Source organism: Sapajus apella, unplaced genomic scaffold (assembly GCF_009761245.1).
Source record: "Sapajus apella isolate SASKATOON/1434 unplaced genomic scaffold, GSC_monkey_1.0 scaffold94, whole genome shotgun sequence".
NCBI classification, from domain to species: Eukaryota; Metazoa; Chordata; class Mammalia; order Primates; family Cebidae; genus Sapajus; species Sapajus apella.
In genome coordinates, this window is record NW_022437034.1 from 1,514,547 (window position 1) to 1,534,680 (window position 20,134).

Sequence of the window (20,134 nt, forward strand, 5' to 3'; positions counted from 1 at the left end):
CTGCACGTTTTAATCTAGAGCCATAAAGCAAGCCTGCCGGGAACAGGGGCTCACACCTGGAAATCCCAACACTTGGGGAAGCTAAAGTAGGAGGACCACTTGAGCCCGGGAGTTTGAGACCAGCCTGGACAACGAAGTGAAACTCTGTTCTCTACAAAAAAAAAATTAATAATTAGCGTGGTGTGGTAACACAAGCCTGTGGTCCCAGCTACTGAGGAGGCTGAGGAGGGAGGATCACTTGAGTCCAAGAGGTTAAGGCTGCAGTAAACCATGATCACATCACTGCACTCCAACGTGGGAGACAGAGTGAGACCCTGTCTCAAAAATAAATAAAGTCTATCTGAAAGCTTTATAATTCCATTTTCTTTTCTTTCTTCCTTTTCTTTCTTTCTTTTTTTTTTTTTTTTTTTGGAAACAGAATCTCACTCTTACCCAGGCTGGAATGCAGTGGCCTGACCTTGGCTCACTGCAGCCTCCACCTCTCAACCTCCCAGGTTCAAGCGATTCTCCTGCCTCAGTGTCCTAAGTAGCTGGAATTACAGCCTCACACCACCACGCCTGGCTAATTTTTGTATTTTTAGTAGAGACAGGGTTTCATCACGTTGGCCAAGCTAGTCTCAAACTCCTGACCTCAGGTGATCCGCTCTGCCTCCCAAATTGCTGGAATTACAGACATCAGCCACCATTCCCAGCCACTCTATTTCATTTTGCTCTTGTTGCCCATGCTGGAGTGCAATGGCACAACCTTGGCCCACTGCAACCTCCAGCTCCTGGGTTCCAGCGATCCTCCTGCATCAGCCTCCCGAATAGCTGGGATTACAGGTGCCTGCTACCATGCACAGCTGATTTTTGTATTTTTAGTGGAGACAGGGTTTTACTGTGTTGGTCAGGCTGGTCTTGAATTCCTGACCTCAGGTGATCTACCTGCCTCTGCCTACCAAAGTGCTGGGATTACAGATGTGAGCCACTGCACCCAGCCTCCATTTCCTTTTAATGGGCATCCTTTTGAAGAGAAAGCAAGAATTGGGCAACAGCTTGAATGCAGCAAGCCTGGTTATCACATACAGCATTAATTTCATTTTTCCAATATAACCTGTAGGTTCACAGACAGCGTTAATTTAAAATACCCTATCACACTGTCCCAACAAACATGCTCACGCCTCTCAAATTTTAGGGCCCCAATCTTTGACTCGGAAAACATGGTCGCTGTATACATGAATTGTTGGTAAACACAATATTCATTGCTCAATAATCTGGAAAAGATGTTAGAATGAATTTACGGCGATTCAGCACTTTTCTTTATGGAAATGCCTACAAATATTTAACTGTAATGTTTATTTTATTCTAATTTTTTTGTTAATCACATTTGCTTAGTTAATATGGCATACTTATGCCAAGTTTTTGTTATTGCCATAGATTTTATGAATGATGGCAATTTCATGTGCTCTTTTATTTGAAATTAGGTTGATTGTAGAGACTCATAAAAAGTCATCTGTTAATTTTAGGGCTTAGTATTTGTGCGATTGTGTCAGTGTATCCTCTCAGCACATACCTACATGCACACACACACACACGCAGGCCTCCCTGCACACTCACACACACACAATACATTCATGCACACACACACTTTTCCCCCTCATTATCAGTGAGACAACACATTGGTACATTGCCTTTAACTTTCTAAGGGAAGGAATTTTTCTTTAAAGGCTCATTCATACTTTTGAAGGCAAATTTGATTTAGTGGAACATCCTTCTAAAATTGAAAAAGAAAGAGAAATAACAAAATAAAACAGAAGAAGGGGGAAGCATATAGATAGTAGAACTAATTCTACAGATACAGATTTTTTTTTTCCCCCCAAGGTTTTAGTAGCATGTGAAATCGCTTTAGGAAAATTTCTTCTTATCAACTTTTTCACATTTGCCAAGTGGCATGTTTGTTAAAGTCAGCCATGCTGAAGTTTTGGGGAATTATGTGGAAGACACCCGGGCTGCCTGCTTTCCCACGCAGGTCTCATGGGCATTCCCTTTAGGCATTCACTTTTTGGGGTAAGCATTTCCTCGTCCCACAGTATAAGTCAGTCCTTCCATCCACTTTTCTTCCAGGACGGGAAGGACCTAGGGCATTGAGCAAAGAGGAAAAAGAGGGTCTAAGAGAGGTCCCAGTGGGTACCCAGAACAGACTTTACCTACATCACTGTTCTCTTCAGAGAGAGTAATTTAGGTTCAATAATAGGATTCTGTATTGGTCAGGATTCACTTCCATAGACAGTGGCTTCAACAAGAGAGTTTATTTCACTCTCATACAAAAGAAGTCTAGAAAAGACAGTCTACATTGGTGGAAACTCAGTTTCCTTCTGTGCCCTTGCTCTATAGTGCACAACTTCCTCTTCTTGGTCAAAGAAAGCTGTTCAAATTCCAACCAGCATGTCCTCAGCCCACCAGTAGAAAGGAAAGAAGGGCACAGCCCCTTCATTGACTGACATGTCCCAGAAGGACCAGACAATACAACGGCTTGCCTTCATTGGCCAAATACTGGCCACAGAACCCCACTTACCAAGGGAAATACAGTCTTCCTTCCTGGGGTTATGGGCTCGGCAAAAAAAATCAGAAGCCTTGCACCAAGGAAGAAGAGGAAGAGGGGGAACTGATGCTGAGGGTCAATCAGGAGGCTTTGCCACAGGATCGTATGACATCTTGCTAAAATAGCTTACTTCTCTGTGACCTATTTTTTCTTTTCTTAAATTTTTTAAATTTTTTCTTTTTTTAGAGACAGGATCTCACTCTGTTGCCCAGGCTGGGGTGCAGTGGCACAGTCATAGCTCACCGCAGCCTTGAACTCCTGGCTGGGCTCAAGTGATCCTCCTGCCTCAGCCTCCTGAGTAGCTGGGACTACATAGGACCCTGAGTTCTTTTATGCTTCCTGGATTTCTTTCCAGGCTGATACATAGAAATCACAAATGAATAAATGTGATCAAACTTGAAGACCATTTCTAAAGAAACGCTTTAGCTCAGACCCCATTCTGTGATTGCCTGTTAACGCTTCCTTGTAATTTCAGCGGAAATTCTAGAATTGGCTGGGAATGCCGCAAGGGACAACAAGAAGGCCCGGATAGCCCCGCGACACATCTTGCTGGCAGTTGCCAATGATGAGGAGCTGAACCAGGTATGTCTGAAGCATCACGAGAAGCCGCAGAATAGGTTCGCCAAACACACTAACGTGTGGGACTGGCTGGCCGTGAGTCACTCCCGCTATAGTTCCCAATTACATTTATATAAAAAATGTCAGGCCAGATGAAAGAACAAATTCTGGTAGCTCTATCATTCACATTCGAAATAAAATTGCATCTGGCATAGATCTCATTAGATATTCTAGGTCTTACCAGACCTTTCTTTTCTCTTTAAAGAGAAGTTCTGTGTGTTGCTGAAGAAGCTGTGGCACAAATGTTATTCTCTTCACTTTCTTCACCCAAACTTGGTTGACAGTTTTTTCTGATGAAGGCAGAAGACTCTTTCTTTATATTTTAGAACGGACCCTTTATATTCTGAAACTGACTCCAAAGTCAAGTGAATACCGCCTCTTCACCCACAGTATATGTAAGGTGGTAGGTAAATAGCATAAGAATTTTTATTTCTGTTTCATTGATCTTTATTTTCTAATCTCTTTCTTGTCAAACTTTAGGAAAGAAGCTGTTTTTATGGCCAATCCGTCACAGAATGATGATTTCCAAAAATGTAATAAAAATTACTCGAAAAATTAAAAAGCAAACTAGAAACCACAATTTTTTGTGATCAGATTCATAGGTATAGAGTAACTGTCAGTCTGCTATGGAAGTTTCTAGATGCTGACTATACTTCTGTTGTCACTGATGGGTAACTACCAGTTCAGGGGTGAGCCGTGGTCGCAGACCACGCTTGGGGTGGCGTTGGTTTAGAATCTGCAGAATATTTTAGTGGAGTAGTACATATATGTTCTTTACCAATAAATAAACATATGTTGATGGGGAGGAGCATGGCCAGATATACTTTACTGATGGAATGTATGTGCAAGGTTGCAGAGACCACTGGTCTGTCATTAACTGGGTCTAGTCTTTGCAATGACCTTTGAACCTCATTTTCTCAAGCTGCGCTCCATGCGTGGGAAGCTCTTTATCCTCTGTTGCATCTGGAATTCCAGAGCCCTGGGCAACATCCCTGGTTTCAACTTCTATATCCCTTCTATTTTGCTTTGCTTTGTTTTGCTTTCTGTACATCACAGGATGCCTTGTTACCCTACAGAGGAATGCTCAACAACCAAAAGAGGGAAAGGCCAATTAACTGGTATATTATGCAGTTTCTTTATGAAAGCAGAGGCCACTTTTAACCGTTAGAACTGTATGAAATCCAGGCCGAGTGCGGTGGCTCACACCTGTAATCCCAGTACTTTGGAGGCTAAGGCGAGCGGATCACCTGAGGTTAGGAGTTCGAGACCAGCCTGACCAACATGGCAAAATCCCATCTCTACTACAGCTGTGGTGGCAGGCACCTGTAATCTCAGCTGCTCGGGTGGCTGAGGCAGGAGAATGGCTTGAACCCAGAAGGGCTACAGTGAGCTGAGATTGCGCCACTGCACTCCAGCCTGGGTGACAGAGTGAGACTCTGTCTCAAAAAAAAGAACTGTATTAAATCGATAACTAGCAAGCTGTTTGCTACATGAGGGCATGTGTTTCTCTCTTCAGCTGCTAAAAGGAGTGACCATCGCCAGTGGAGGCGTGCTGCCCAGAATTCACCCCGAACTGCTGGCCAAAAAGCGAGGGACCAAAGGCAAGTCGGAAACGATCCTCTCCCCACCCCCAGAGAAAAGAGGCAGGAAGGCCACGTCAGGCAAGAAGGGGGGGAAGAAATCCAAGGCTGCCAAACCACGGACATCCAAAAAGGTGAGCCGAGGCTGCACGTCCTGAGCCAGGCACTCCACTGCGATGGTCTGAAGGTCCGTGTTCCCCCACAATTCATATGTTGAAACCTAACCTCAGGGGTATAGGATTACGAGGTGAGGCCTTTGAGAGGTGACTGGATCATAAGGGCAGAGTCCTCACGAATGGGAACAGTCCCTTTATAAAAGAGGCCTGAGGGAGGCAGAGAAACCCTTCTGCCATGAGAGGACACAGCTAGAACGTGTCCTCTACCAGGAAGCGAGCCCTTGCCAGACACGGAATCTACCTGCACCAAGGACTTCCCGCCTCCAGAACTATGAGAAATGGGTTTCTGGGCCAGGCACAGTGGCTCATGCCCGTAATCCGAACACTTTGGGAGGCCAAGACAGGAGGATGTCTTGAGCCCAGGAGTTAGAGGCTGCAATGAGCCATGATGGCACCACTGCACTCGAGCCTGGGTGACAGCACAAGACGCTGTCTCCAAGAAAAAGAAAGAAAGAGGTTTCTGCTGTTTGTGAACCACCCAGCCAGCCTATGGTATTTTATTAGAGCAGCCCAGACAGACATTAAGACACAGAACAGGAGGGAAATTTAAAGATGAAACAGGACAGCATAGCAGGCACCTCTGAAGGGCCGAGGACTCTTGCAGCTTGGTGCTGGGAGAAAATGACGAGAATGTACAGGTAAAAGAATAAAGGGCCTTTGAGGTTAGAGCTGAAATCATGTAACAGGGTCATCTCTAGATTTCCAAACCCAAAGCAGGGATGGTTTTCAGATCCCTTTTACTACCCCCAGCAAATCTGAAGTGAGAGCTGATAGCCTGGAACCGCGTTTTATGTCTCTACAGAGCTCCGTGCTGCCTTAAAACCGTCTCTAGTCTCCTGCAGGCAGTGTCCTGGGTGCCACCAGTGGAATTTTTGGTGTTTGGGATAGCATGATACACGAGATAGCTTAGCTCAGAGATGCCACTGGTAGAATAATGTTTTCCTATGTTGCCCAGGACAGTAACCACTGGTCACATGTGGCTTTTTTAAGAGACAGGGGTCTTACTCTATCACCCAAGCTGGAGTGCAGGAATGCAGTGGCAAGATCATAGCTCACTATAGCCTCAAACTCTTGGGCTCAAGCCACCCTCCTGCCTCAGCCTCCCAAAGCATTGGAATTATAGGTGTGAGCCAAGGCACCCAGCCAAGGCTATTTAGATTTGAATTAAAACTAAATCAAATTTAAAATTCAGCTCCTTGATTGCATCAGCCACATTTCAAGCGCTTAGCCACATTTATTGAAGATCACAGACAGACTATTCCCATGATCACAGAAAGTTCCGTTGGACAGCCCTGCTATTGCTGTAGAAGTTGTGGGTGTCTCATTCCATGCTGCCTCTGTGCCAGAGAAATCCTGGGGATAAAGGAGGTATCAACGGCCCCCTCGGCTCTGATGCCTGTCGTCGTGAGCTGCAGGCGTTAAAAAGAACAAGGACAGGCCAGGCACGGTGGCTCACACCTGTAATCCCAGCACTTTGGGAGGCCAAGGCAGGGGGATCACAAGGTCAAGAGATCGAGACCATCCTGGCCAAAATTGTGAAACCCCGTTTCTACTAAATATACAAAAATTACCCAGATGTGGTGACAGGTACCTATAATCCCAGCTACTCGGGAGGCTGAGGCAGAGAATTGCTTGAACTCAGGAGGCCAAGTGTGCAGGGAGCCAAGATCATGCCACTGCACTCCAGCCTGAGCAACAGAGCAAGACTCTGTCTCAAAAAAAAAAAAAAAAAGAGCAAAGATAATGTACTGGTGCACAGGGGTAGATGAGGACTGCAGGGACAGGTGAGCCCTTTAACACGCTTTCTATTTGGCTATTTTGCAGTACCCTCTTCTTTCCTTTATTGCTGACTTTTGCTTCCTTCCATCAAGAAACATCAGAACCCATCGTCTAGCCGCTTCCTTTCACGTTCAACTTGGTGACAGCCATGAGAAGAGCTTAACAGAGGCAGCTCAGGCTTTTTCTGGTTTGGTTCTCATCTGGCCTTCTGATTTTTACCAACAGTCCAAACCAAAGGACAGCGATAAAGAAGGAACTTCAAATTCCACCTCTGAAGACGGGCCGGGGGATGGATTCACCATTCTGTCTTCTAAGAGCCTTGTTCTGGGACAGAAGGTAACAAGGAGAATTGCACTGTGCTGTATTAAAACACTAGTGTATTTTTATAACCTGCTGTTTACAAGCAATGGCGCCTCCCTTGCCTTCCTAATAACGGCTTTCACTGCAGTCTTGAATTATTCATTTTTAAACTAAAGAGCTGTGGCAGTGTCAGCACTGTGAGAGTGAACAAGCTCTTTTTTGCTGAGAATTGTTAATGCTAACATTGGTCAGACTAGGGTAAGCATAGAAGCTCTTTCTGGTCAGTAGATAGGATGGCATTACTGGTTTTGCTGGGAATTCCCCACACCCCAGTTATTTCTACATCTGCCAAAAAAAAATCCATTGCTAACTTTCTCAAACAGCTCTGAGAGGCCCATCTTACATGGCACAATGTAATTTATCCAAGAAAGGAAATAGAAATATATGTTTCCCAAACATCCTTGGCATTAGAAATGAATTATTTGCCAATAATTCAGTCTGCCTGCCTTCCTAGGCTCTAGAAAGAAAACAAACAGGGCTATACATTTGAACAGTCTTCAGCAACACAACAGCAGCCCAGCCAGACATGCAAATAATTCATTCCTACTAGTGTAAAGTTTACTGAGCCGACAATTTATCTACCAAGTCAACTGGGGCTGAAATAAGACACCCAAGGAAAGAGTCCATTAATCATATCTCTGGTAGCTGCATGTTTCCATCCTGACACCGTAGTAAGCCTCCATTCAAAGAATTGGGAAGAGCACGTTCTAAGCCGGTTACTAATGCGTCACTGATGAAAGCAGGGAAACAAAGAGTGGAATTGATGTCCCCTCTCAGGCCTGTTCACTGTTACATGATGATTAGCTTTCTCTCACTTAGCTAGGGGAACACAAAGGTCTTGCTCACACAGACCAACAATGGAGAATGCCCTCCATTCCTCTCTACTATGAACACATAGGGTAGCATTTCCCAAGAGTAGCCCCAAGACTGTGGTCTCCAAAGGGCAAGGGAGCCAGACACACCCAAGCCAGGATCCCAGAGCCCATTGCTTTTCTCCAGCAAGGCTACTGGCTTCAGACCCCTACCCCACAAATTTTGTGCTCCTCTAGGGAGAATGCAGGGTGCTGAGGGAAGAAGAGAGAGCAAGCCCTGGGTTTCCTTGCAGGGGCTGCTCAAAGGATACATCACCAAAAATCAAGGCCTGAGATGTAAGGGAAAGAAAGAAAGAGAGGGGAAGTCCTGCTCCTGTTCCAGGGAAGAGGAAATGGATTTGTTGATGCTGCCAGCCCCAAAGTAAAAAGCAAATCCACTGAGCCCAAAGAGCTTATTGCAAATCAGACACCTGGGAAACTAGAGGTTGTCACTCTCTATGCAGCCTTATGTTGACACTGAGTATGAATAATGAAAGAGCATTAATAAATGCAGGTAAAACATGAGGATTTTCAACAGGATTTTATCTTTTCCACATTCTCCATCTTTTCTTCCTAATGTAGCTGTCCTTAACCCAGAGTGACATCAGCCATATTGGCTCCATGAGAGTGGAGGGCATTGTCCACCCAACCACAGCCGAAATTGACCTCAAAGAAGATATAGGTAAGGTCCTGAGACTTCAGTAGAAGTGCCATAGAATAGGCCACCATTGAGGCAAGTTCTTGGGAAGCTGGTCATCATCAACTGGCTGTCCCATTGCTGGGTTCCCATGTCAAACTCTGTCTCTAAGTATAGTTGACCAGCTTCAATAGAGAGAAGCAAACTTTGTTTTAATTCTGCATATATTTTTCTGAAATTTTTATTTGGATATTGTGCAAAAGCAAATCATTAGTGTACAGCTTGATGAATTTTTCTCAAAGTAGACCCCACTGTGTAACCAGCACCAAGATCCTGAAGCAGACCCTTACCGGCACCCCAGAAGTCCTCCTCAGCCCCGCTCCCAGGCAGTATCTCTTCCAAGAGTAACCACTGTCCTGTCTTCTAAAAGCAGAGATGGGTTTCACATCTGTCTTGAATTTTTATAGATGAAATCATGTCCTCTTCTGGGTCCGACTCCTTTTACTCAACTTAGTATTGTGAAACCTATCCACGTTGTTGAGTATGGTTGTATTCATTCGTTTTCCTTGCTCTGTAGTATGACACGGTACAAATATATGACAGTTTATTGATCTATTCTACCACGGATGACATTTGGGGTGGTTTCCAGTTTCGGCTATAGTGAATAGTGCTACTGTAAATATTGTTGTACATGTTTACATACATCATAAGCTTCAAAACTGAGAATGCTATTGATAAAGGGGAGATAGATATCTAGAAAAAATTAGGATGTCCATTAAGCTATGAGCACTGCGTTATTTTGCCTGTGCTTTGCCCCCTGTCCCACGAGTAGGCAGGGTGGAGGAGCTTGGGAGGTCAAGCTGTTACAGGCGCTGGAAATAACAGCATGCAACAGTCCCCATCCCATCCATTTTACCAGGCAGAACTGCCTTAAACTCTCCATGGGAAGGGTAAAGTTAGCACAGAAGGGGCTTGTCCCTAGGGCATAGGGCTTGCCTGTGAGGGAGGCAGTTTGAGGTAGATGTTAGTAGTTCAGCCCTGGGTGGTAGCACTAGGGGTCCCAGGCAGCTGGACTCACTCAGGGTGTCCTCCTGACCTCGGAGGCCACTTGCTGTGCTGAAAAGGAGCTAGGACAGCCCTGGAGAAAGAGCATTACAGAGAAACAGGTCTCCTTCCACTCTCCATGGAAGGACGCCCTCTAGTGGCCGTCATCTGGAGCTCTTTTAATAGGTGTCCTGCCTCTCACGGACACTTTGTAGTGTTCATACTTTACACATTTCTGTAGTATTTAAATTTTTATGTAAGAAAAACAATATGCTTCTTTTATTAATTGGCATGGTGGCAGAGTAGAAAGAAAACTGGTCTGGGAGCAAAAAGTCACGCTCAGATCTCAGCAGTGGATTCTAAGGCCAACCTCTTCAGGGTCTTGGGAGGAGAAATGGGCCAAAGGCAGCCAGGTGGTTAAGGGGGCGGGTTCCAGGTGAGCCTGCCTGGACTGTCCCAGCTTTTCTGAATTGCTGCCTAGCTGTGTGAGCTTTGGTAGGTTTCTAAACCTCCCTGAACCTTTGTTTCCCTCTGTAAGGGAAGATAACAATAGTACCTGTCCATAGGGGTGCTGAGAAGATGAAATCGAGGGTACACGGATGGGCCTAGCGCGGTGCTGGGCTCCGAGGCAGTTAGTAATTGACAGGTGTTTTATTGCTGCCGTCTTAGGAGGAGTCCTCCCATGATGATTCCATTCTCCACCACCATCACCCAAACTAACCATCCCGCAGCCTCACTCTTTTCAAAACATTATGTTATTATGGAAAAAGGTGAGCATACACAAGAACAGCAGAAAAGTATCATGAAACCCTACGCAGCCAGATGCAATAATCGGCACCCATGGCCACATTTGTTTCAGCTCTTACCCCTTCCACGCACTTCCACACGTCATCTGTGAATATTTCACAATGATCTCTACATGATAATGGCAGTTTTTTAACAACACAGGCGCAATACCATTGTCGTACCTTTAAAAAGATAGCAATATCAGCAAATTACCAGTGTTCCCATTCCAGTTACATCATAAATGTCAAGTTTTTTAAACATTTGTTTAAACCAGGCACAGTGGCACACTCCTGTAGTCCCAGCTACTTGGGAAGCTGAGGCAGGAGGATCGCTTGAGCCCAGGAGTTGGAGACCAGCCTGGACAATATACTGGGACCCCCATTTCTTATTTTAAAAGGTGGGGGGAGGGCAAGTACAGTGGCTCACACCTGTAATCCCAGCATTTTGGGAGGCTAAGGTGGGTGGACCATTTGAGCTCAGAAGTTCCAGACCAACCTGGGCCCGTGGCAAAACCCTACATCTACAAAAAATACAAAAATTAGCCAGGCATGGTAGCACATGCTTGTGGTCCCAGCTACGGTGAGAGGCTGAGGCGGGAGGATCGCCCAGGAGTTTCAGGCTGCAGTGAACTGGGATCTTGCCAGTACAGTCCAGCCTGGGCCACAGAGTGAGACCTTGTCTCATGAAAGAAATAAAGAGAGGGAGAGGGAGAGGGGAAAAAGAAAGAGAGAGAAAGAAGAAGGAAGGGAGAAAGAAAGAGAGAGAGAGAGGAGAAAGAAAGGAAGGAAGGAAGGAAGGTAGGAAGGGAGGGAGGGAGAGAGGCAGAGAGGGAGGGAGGGAGGGAGGGAGGGAGGGAAGGAGGGGGAGGGGGGAGAGAAAGGAAGAAAAGAAAGAAAATTTGTTTATTTGATTTAGGATCCAAATAAGTCCACACATGGTAGTTGGTTGATAAGTCTCTTATACCATAGGTTCCCCCTTCATCTCTATTTCACTCTTATTTATTTGCAATTCATTTGTTGAGGAAGCTGGGCCATCTGTCCTGTGGGGTTCATACAGTTCAGATTTTGTTGATTACATCCTCCTGGCATCATGAAACATGTTTCTTTATTTTTTTACAACTCCGTAGTTGGATCTAGAGGTTTCATGAGGCGTAGGTTTGAAACTGCCAAGACTCCTTGGTCAGTGGCGAGCGCTCATGCCTCAGGAGGCGTATCATGCCTGGTTGTCTGTCTTCGTGTGATGCTGGTGGCCACTGATGCCTCTGCTCCAGATTCCAGCATTCATTAGGAGTTGCAAAGCTGTGGTATTCTCATTCTAGCACTACTTCTTTTCTTCTCGGGAATGCGTCTGTAGAGAGAAACTACCTCTCTCCAGGCTGTTTTTTCTTAAAAGCCTTCAGTGAGGAGGGTGGATTCCCCTTCTACACATTCCCATTTGGCCGTTGACCTGAATACAGAGGGCAGGAGTATAGACCTAGTCCCCTGCTTCTCAACATGAACGGGCTGCCAGCTTCAGTTACCCGGCCTTCTCCAGGCCTCCAGACTCAATAAATCAACAGTGTCCAGGAATCTGGGGCCAGAAAGGAGCCTCGGAGGCACTGGGTATAATGCACAATCTCCATTTCCCAGTTGCATCTTGGAAACCCAGGCACTTTAATGAAGAAACCCCCTCCACAAACTCTCCCCCAGTGTTCAGTGACCACTGGAATAGACACTTGCAGTTGTGGTGTGGGAACACCACTAGGCCCTGGGGAAGACTCTGAACTGAACAAGAATAATGGTGATGATTCACAAAGAGAGAGCTGAGACTTGCCCCAGACATCCAGATCACCAAGTTCATTAGAAGATGAAAACACCTGAAAAACACCTCATCTGCTGCCCCAAAGCAGCAGTCATCCCAGTCTGGACAAAACACCCATGTCATATCAGAGGCAGGAGAGCTGGATGCGCAGATGCACGCAGGTGGGGTTCCTACGGGGTCAGAGGTGGCGTCCTGTCATCTCCCAGGGGTTCCCCTTGGCCTGTGTAGAAGCAAGAGCTGAGGTAGGAAAAGAAAATAAAAAATAGGGCATTCCCCAACATCAAAGGCTCAGGGCGTCTCCTGGCAGGAAAGTCCTTAGAGATTAGCCTCTCTGCATTTCTCCGTTGAGAACAGCATGAGGTTGGGGGGACAGCATGCCAGGCTGCCCTGGGCCTGTGTCTGCCCTTTGACTCCAAGCACTTACAGTATGTTGCTGGCACTGCGATGGGACCAGGACTCCGGAGCTCTCAACATGAATACGAAGCCTGTAGGGCACAACACTTCAGTCTCAGTTTTTTGTTGTTTTGTTTTTGAATCATCTACAGGACTCAGCCCATGAGACTGCTTTATGGCCAAGTCACCCCTTACAAGATCCTTTATAAAAGCTTGCTAATCTAAGTCTGCTAGACGGCGGCCCAGAGACCCCTGCCTCCAGTGACCACTGGCAAACCAGGATAACAATTGGGAGGTCAACTCCCAGCTTCTAACAGTGCTTTTTTTTCCTGGCCTACTACAACTACGTCACACAGTGTTATTCCATTGAAAGAACAACCACAGTGGCTTCCCATTGCTCTCCTTTGCAGGTAAAGCCTTGGAAAAGGCTGGGGGCAAAGAGTTCTTGGAAACGGTAAAGGAGCTTCGCAAATCCCAAGGCCCTTTGGAAGTCGCCGAAGGTAAGTGTGGAATTGGGCTCCTGTCTCCAGCATGGCCTCACCCTCCTCTCTGGAGTCTCCAGCCTCACGTGCCTCATGCCTATTCAGCTTATGAGACAAAGTATGTCGTAACTAATCAGAAAGCTATTTTAGCATCTCAGGTCATTTGAGCAGGCCCATGGATATCCTTTCAGATGTCCCGGGAACTGCAATATGTCTGAATAATTCAAGTCAATTTGCCTCAGATCCCTCAAAATGATCTAGAGCCATTGGTGAATTTGCATGTGTGTCATAAAATACACATACCATAGGATTTACCGCAGCAACTATTGTTTTCTTTGTTTCTGTTTTTGTTTTTGAGACGGAGTCTCACTCCATCACCCAGGCTGGAGTGCAGTGGCGCGATCTCAGCTCACTGCAACCTCCTCCTCCCGGGTTCAAACAATTCTCGTGCCTCAGCCTCCTGAGTTGCTGGAATTGCAGGCGCATGCCACCATGCCTGACTAGTGTTTGTATTTTAGTAGAGACAGGGTTTCACCATGTTGGCCAGGCTGGTCTCAAACTCCTAATCTCAAGTGATCCACCCGCATCGGCCTCCCAAAGTGCTGGGATTACAGGCATAAGCCACTGCACCCGCCCACTGGAACTATATTAAAGCACATAATTCAGTCGCATTAAGTACTTTTACAATGTTGTGCAACCATCACCACTACCTACTCCAGAGCTTTGATAGACTCAGAAATCCCCTAAGCATTAAGCAGTCATGCCCAGTGCCCCCTCAGGCCCTGGCAAGCACTAATCTACTTTCCATCTCTATGGATTTGCCCATTATGGACTTTTCATATAAATGAAATCGCATAATAAATGACTTTTATGTCTGGCTTCTCTCAATTAACATTGTTTTTCAAAGTTCATCCATACTGTAGCATGTGTCAGTACTTGTTCCTTTTCATGACTGAATAATATTCCTTTTTTTTTTTTTTTTTTTTTTTTTTGAGACTGAGTCTTGCTCTGTCACCAGGCTGGAGCACAGTGGCACAGTTTCGGCTCACTGCAACCTCCGCCTCCTGGATTCAAGCGATTCTTCCACCTCAGCCTCCCAAGTAGCTGGGACTACAGGCGTGTGCCAAATGCCTGGCTAATTTTTGTATTTTTAGTAGAGACGGGGTTTCACCATGTTGGCCAGGATGGTCTCAATCTCTTGACCTTGTGATCCACCCGTCTCAGCCTCCCAAAGTGCTGGGATTACAGACGTGAGCCACCGCGCCCGGCTACATATTTTAGCCATTCATCTACTGATGGACATTTGGGCTGTTGCCACCTCTGGTGATTGTGAATAGAGCTGCAATACCCATTTTTATTTGAACATCTGTTGTCCAGGCTATTGGGCAAGTTTTTGACCGGTGGATCCAACCTCGGATCCATGTTCCCACCCACATGACTCCCAGTCAGTTCACCCTTGTACCCTCAGTCAGTGCCAAGTGCTTCAGGGATTCAGAGGAAAATAAAACCCACTGCTGCCCTCAGATGCATAAATAGGGCACAGAGCAGGGTCATGACCTCAGTGTAGGGGAGTGTGGGAGGACTGCAGTGAGGCTGGAGACCCCATGGGCGTGGGAGCGGCGGGCAATAGGAGCACTGCGTACAGGAAGACACAGGTCTTGTATGAGCAGGGAGTCTGAGGTCAGCACCTGGGAGGAAAGAAACAGCAGCCAGGATGAGGCCGGGCCTGTGGGCTGCGCAAAGAGGTCTGGATCTGACCCTATATGGACAGGCGGGCCCTTGGAAGCTTAAGCAGGGGGCTGTCCTGATTAGCCTTGTTATAAAAGTAATGGGGTCTTCTAGTCCAGGAAAGAACAAGAGCCCACGCTTTAAATCTGCACCCACCACTCCCCATGGGCATAGCAGTAATAGATGCAGTGTCTTTTTAAAATCTGTAAGACAGAGCCACACTCAAATACAAGATAAGCCTCCGTGTAGATAGAGACAGGAGAGCTGCAGCAGCACCCCCAGGAAGTCGCCGCCCCAGGCCTGGGCTCCAGGTCGGTAAGATGCAGAGTTGCTTCACGTATAAAGAGGGCTTGGCTCTCTGCTCAAAACAAGGGGCTGCATGAGACTCTCACGCCTTTACAGGAAGCCAAAGCTCTGGCCACCACCCAGGGCTACGACTTGTGTAAAATCTGTCTTTCTAGGATAGCAGAAGGGAGAAGAGAGCCCCTCACCCAAGCTCAGGGCCACAATGCCCACTGACTCAATGTTTGGGTCCTCCACATCTCCAGTATAACCAAGAGACCAAGTCCCGAATCGGGCATCTAAGACCGCATCTGGACTGGGGGCCTGCGTGTGGGGAAGGATCCCCAGAAACTGCCTGATAGGGTGCAAAGGAGAGAAAAATAGCTGCTCTACACAGAATGAGAGGCTCCAACACACTTCTTTTTAAAATTATTTTTTAAATAGAGATGGGGTCTTGCTATGTTGCCCAGGTTGATCTTGAAGTGCTGGGCTCAAGTGATCCTCCGACCTCAGCCTCCCAAAGTGCTAGGATTATAGGCAGGAGCCACCGTGCCCAGCACCAACACACTTCTAAACAGAGCTCCAAAGGCAGAAAATAGAAAGTAGAGAACCAGTGTTTAAGGAGATCATAGCTGAGAATTTTCCAGAATGAAACATGAGCCCTTAAGCTGAAAATAGCAAGCAAAATGCATGAAAATAAATCCAAAACCTGGAGTATTGTGGTAAAGCCTCAGAAATTCAAAAATCAAAAGAAACCTTCAAAGTAACCAGAGAGGAGCGGCAGATCATTTGTAAAGAAATGATGGTTCTTCTAGTGACAGCAGACTTCTCATCAGCAAAAAAAAAAAAAGATGTTTGGAAACAGGAAAGAAATAACTTCAAAGCACTAAGGGGAAAAAAAGAAAATTGTCAACTAGGAATTCCACATGTTGCTACATTACCATTCAAGAATGAGGACAAAAGATGTTTTTTCAGACATGCAGAGTTGAGAGGCAGCAATACAGACACTAGCTGGAAGGCATACAAAAGCCTGTGTGAAGAAACAGACCTGAATCTGGAAGGAAGGAGAGGACCGCAGGACACAATTTTGAGCTAAGAAATGGGTGCAGGTATGTTAGGGGTAAGAAGCCATGGCCTGGGGCCAGCCAGTGGTCGCACCCTGGGGAAAATGGAGAAGGGGAGATGGTTCGCCACATTGCATTTCATTTAAAAACACCATCAGTTGTAAGATACACTCTTATCGTACGTACCACTAAGAAAGATTAAATTTTCCAAAACAAGGTATCTAATAGGCCCCACATAAAGCAGGGGCACATTCAATATAACTGCAAGCAAGACATGAACCCAGCATGCAGAAGGGAGCAGCAAATATCTTGACCTGGGCATCCAATGTTCGACAAGGGCCAAAAAAAAAGGCTCACTCAAGAATTTGGGAAGTCACAGTGGCTCACGCCTGTATAGCCAGCACTTTGAGAGGCAGAGGCAGACCGATCACCTGAGGCCGGGAATTCAAGACCAGCCTGGCCAACATGATGAAATCCCGTCTCTACTAAAAATACAAAAATGAGCCAGGCATGGTGGCATGTGCCTGTAATCCCAGCTACTCGGGAGGCTGAAGCAGGAGAATCACTTCAACCAAGGAGGCGGAGGTTGCAGTAAGCCAAGATTGTGCCATTGCACTCCAGCCTAGGCAACAGAGTAAGACTCCATCTCAAAAATAAAAAAAATGTGAACCACAAGCCAGTGCTCCTGAAGGTTTGCAGCCAGATCCAGCGCCGCCCAAAGCCGCAGGCAGAGGAGAGAGTGGGACATAGCCTTAGTTTGGTAGTGTCCCCAGGTGACACAGAAGGAAATATAATTTCTTTCTGGAAGAACTCAGCCCTAGGCTGACAGCAATTCCAAGATGCTTCCTGATTTCAACAATATTAAAATGTTTAAACAAAAAGAAAAAGTGCATCTTAACATGATTAAAACAGATCAACTGCAGTGCAGGTCACCCTGTGGCAGGGGGTGGAGGAGGGTGGATCAAGAAAATATTTCAGGAGTAGAGCCAGTGAGAGGCAGTGATGCTGCATGTTCAGGGCGGCAGAAGCTGGAGCTAAGGGCCAGAGTTTCCAGGCTGAGCAAACTGATGAAAAGTCAGGCCTTTCATTCATTTGTTGAATATTTGAGCACCTGCCTGCCAGTCACTGTGGTAGGAGCCAGGCAGCAGCAAGGAACACAAAAGTGCTTCAGTCATCTGGGGCAGAAGCAGTTCATGTTGAGCATCTACGGTGTGCGCTGTAGGGCGCAGGCATCGGGATGTGGATGTAAACGTAAGCCCTGAACACTCCTGAACTTTACAACCAGGCAGGGAGCCCAGGGTAACACCGTACATCACTTAGCACAACTGGCTGCTGAATTGCATTGCAGAGGCCCAAAGAGAACGGGTGAGGGGGTCAGGGACAGAGGGGTGTGGAGACAGAGGTGCAGCCGGACCCAGTGTGTGCAGGGGACTGAGCCCACTGGCTGGAAGATGACCAGGCATCCAGGAGAAGTAAGAAATCGACAGACTCCAAGGGGAGAGGGCCAGACCCTGAAGGCAGCCTGGGAGGACAGCTGTAAGGCCAGGTCCTCGATCAGGAGCAGTTGCAGATTCTGAGTTTAAATGTGGAGGTTAAGGAACCTGACTCCAGCAACCATATGGAGGATGGTTTAGCAGAAGGAGGCCTGGGGCCTGAAGACCATAGAGAAAGCAGTATTGACTGAGGGTGGGAGTGGAGTGAGGGTGAAAATGAAGTACATGGGCCTGGAATGAGACAAGACAGAGGAAACTGACTGGTGTCTGCAGTGACAGACAGGGGGAAAGGGGAATCAGGTTTCAGGAGTGAATGACCATTTTACTGTGCACACATTAGCCCTGGGGCACCAGAAAGGTCATGAGGTACAGGTCCCTGTTGAAAGCTAAGGAGGAAAATGTCTTGCGGATAGCTGCTTAGGAGCTGGGGCTGCAGCAGAGAGAACACTGGGCCCAGACAGGCAGGAAGAAGAGAGGCCATTGTGGGAAACTGAGGCACCATTGAAAGAAAACCCACAGTGTCATTGAAACCAGGGATCAGCAGCAGCAGCCTCTCAGCAGGATAAGGGGCCACCCTAGAGTCCCCTTTTGCTGTAGTGACTGCAAGAACTATGATGGCTCACCTGAGGGACGGGTTCTAGAAGGTCCTAGCGGCAGCACTGCCACCCTCAGAATGCAGGGCTTCACCAGGCGACATCACATTAGGTAAGAGAATGCCCCCCGGTCATTATGTGGATAGGTGCTTATACCAAATACCAGGGTCCCGACCCTTGCAATAGCTTGGCCCTCATCCTCGACACCTCTAGAGAACATTACGAAGCATTACGGCTATAAGCCACGTTTTCCATTTCCAGTTGCCATGAAAATACTTGGTTTTGGACTGAAATGTCATCATGCGCTACCTTGAAAGTCGTTTTTTCCTTGATTGGATGTTTGACATTGCCAATAGGAACATATTCCTTTTATTTTAAAATGACTTTTGGCCGGGTACAGTGGCTCACACCTATAATCACAGCACTTTGGGAGGCTGAGGTGGGTGGATCATTTGAGGTTAGGAGTTCAAGACCAACTTGGCCAACATGGTGAAACCCCATCTCTACAAAGAACTAGCCAAGCATGGTGGCAGGTGCCTGTAATCCCAGCTACTCAAGAAGCTGAGGCAGGAGAATCGAATCACTTGAATCCGGGACATGGAGGTTGCAGTGAGCTGTGATTGCATCTGCACTCCAGCCTGGGCAACAGAGGGAGACCCTATCTCAAAAATAATAAGACTTTACATTAGAGGATTAATACCCTTCTGCTAGTAACATGATTATAGTTTTAAAACATATGAAATAAATCAGCCATGACTGTCACAAGCCAAACTCCATCCAGCATGCAATAGCTGCCAGATGCTCGGGAAAATCGCACAGCGCAAGCAAGGCCCATCCCCAGGGCCCCTGGTTCTCAGCAGAGCAGCCCCAGTTTGAGGGGCATCATTGTTCAGGCCAAAGAGACACCCTGCTTCTGGTGCACAAATATACACGGCTGTAGAGTCAACATGCATGGCGGGCCTCGCCCAGGACCTCGCTGTATTGTGTGGCCTGAGTCCTGCACTCAGGCGTTCACGTGTGATGGCACTGAGCCCCCGCCAGGCACTGGAAGGCAAGGAGCCTACAGCCTCCCCTGATGGATGAAGGGATCCCTTGGATTTGGATTCCACCCATGCGAGGAAGTGCAGTCCGTGCTCCCTGACGCTGGACATTGCCAGGAAACACTTATCATAAACTAGGTGGCCATCATAGATTTCCAGTCCATCTTTCGCTCCAACCCCACGCACAGCTCTGGAATACGGTGGACACACACGTCTGTTACAAGCACTGCCCCTAGTGGCCACGGACCCTTGCTACACCGGTTCCTGGGTTCCTGGAGAGGCACAGGGCACAGGGCGGCGTGGAGGCACGCGGCTGGTGGCTGAAGCTGCAGCTAGCCCAGGCAGATCCAAGAGAACTGCTCCCCTGGGGACCAACGGCCACAGGGACTTCCAGCTTAGCAGCCAAGGGGCTTATCAACTCTGTCACCAATAGGAACCATGTTTAGGGGAGTAAAGAGTAAAACAAAGGAGTATGATTGAAAGTCTGAGACAAGGCTGGCCTAATTCAATTTCACAACCCGCTTTTGAAATCTCGCTCTCTGCAGGGCATGTAGAGATCATCAAATGGCAATCCATGTCCAAGGAACTATATAATCAAGTTCTGTGGTCCTCAACTCATAGAAGGCCCTGAAATCACATAAGCATAAGCCCCTACACCAGACCTACAGAGTCAGGAGCTTGTGGGGTGGGGCCCAGGCACATCTAGTTTTTAAAAGCCACTATAGGCCAGGTGTGGTGGCTCACACCTGTAATCCTGGCACTTTGGGTGCCTGAGGCAGAGGAATCACTTGAACCCAGGAGGTGGAGATTGCAGTGAGCTGAGATGGCATCACTGCACTCCAACCTG

The 20,134-nt window shown here is 47.1% G+C and overlaps 2 protein-coding genes across 2 annotated transcripts in view; one reads left to right on the top strand and one right to left on the bottom strand.

Moving 5' to 3' along the window:
* The window catches only part of LOC116535352 (core histone macro-H2A.2), a 58,319-nt gene that overhangs the window by 33,892 nt on the left and 4,293 nt on the right, over positions 1-20,134 (top strand). The window contains exons 3-7 of the mRNA XM_032256226.1: positions 3,057-3,163; positions 4,716-4,913; positions 6,960-7,070; positions 8,528-8,627; positions 13,016-13,105. Of these exons, the coding sequence (XP_032112117.1) occupies positions 3,057-3,163; positions 4,716-4,913; positions 6,960-7,070; positions 8,528-8,627; positions 13,016-13,105 (606 nt within the window). The remainder of the gene's footprint in view (positions 1-3,056; positions 3,164-4,715; positions 4,914-6,959; positions 7,071-8,527; positions 8,628-13,015; positions 13,106-20,134) is intronic.
* Positions 8,472-20,134, bottom strand: part of AIFM2 (apoptosis inducing factor mitochondria associated 2) — a 37,234-nt gene continuing 25,571 nt past the window's right edge. The window contains exon 10 of the mRNA XM_032256225.1: positions 8,472-9,153. The gene's annotated coding sequence lies outside the window, so the exon portion shown is untranslated. The remainder of the gene's footprint in view (positions 9,154-20,134) is intronic.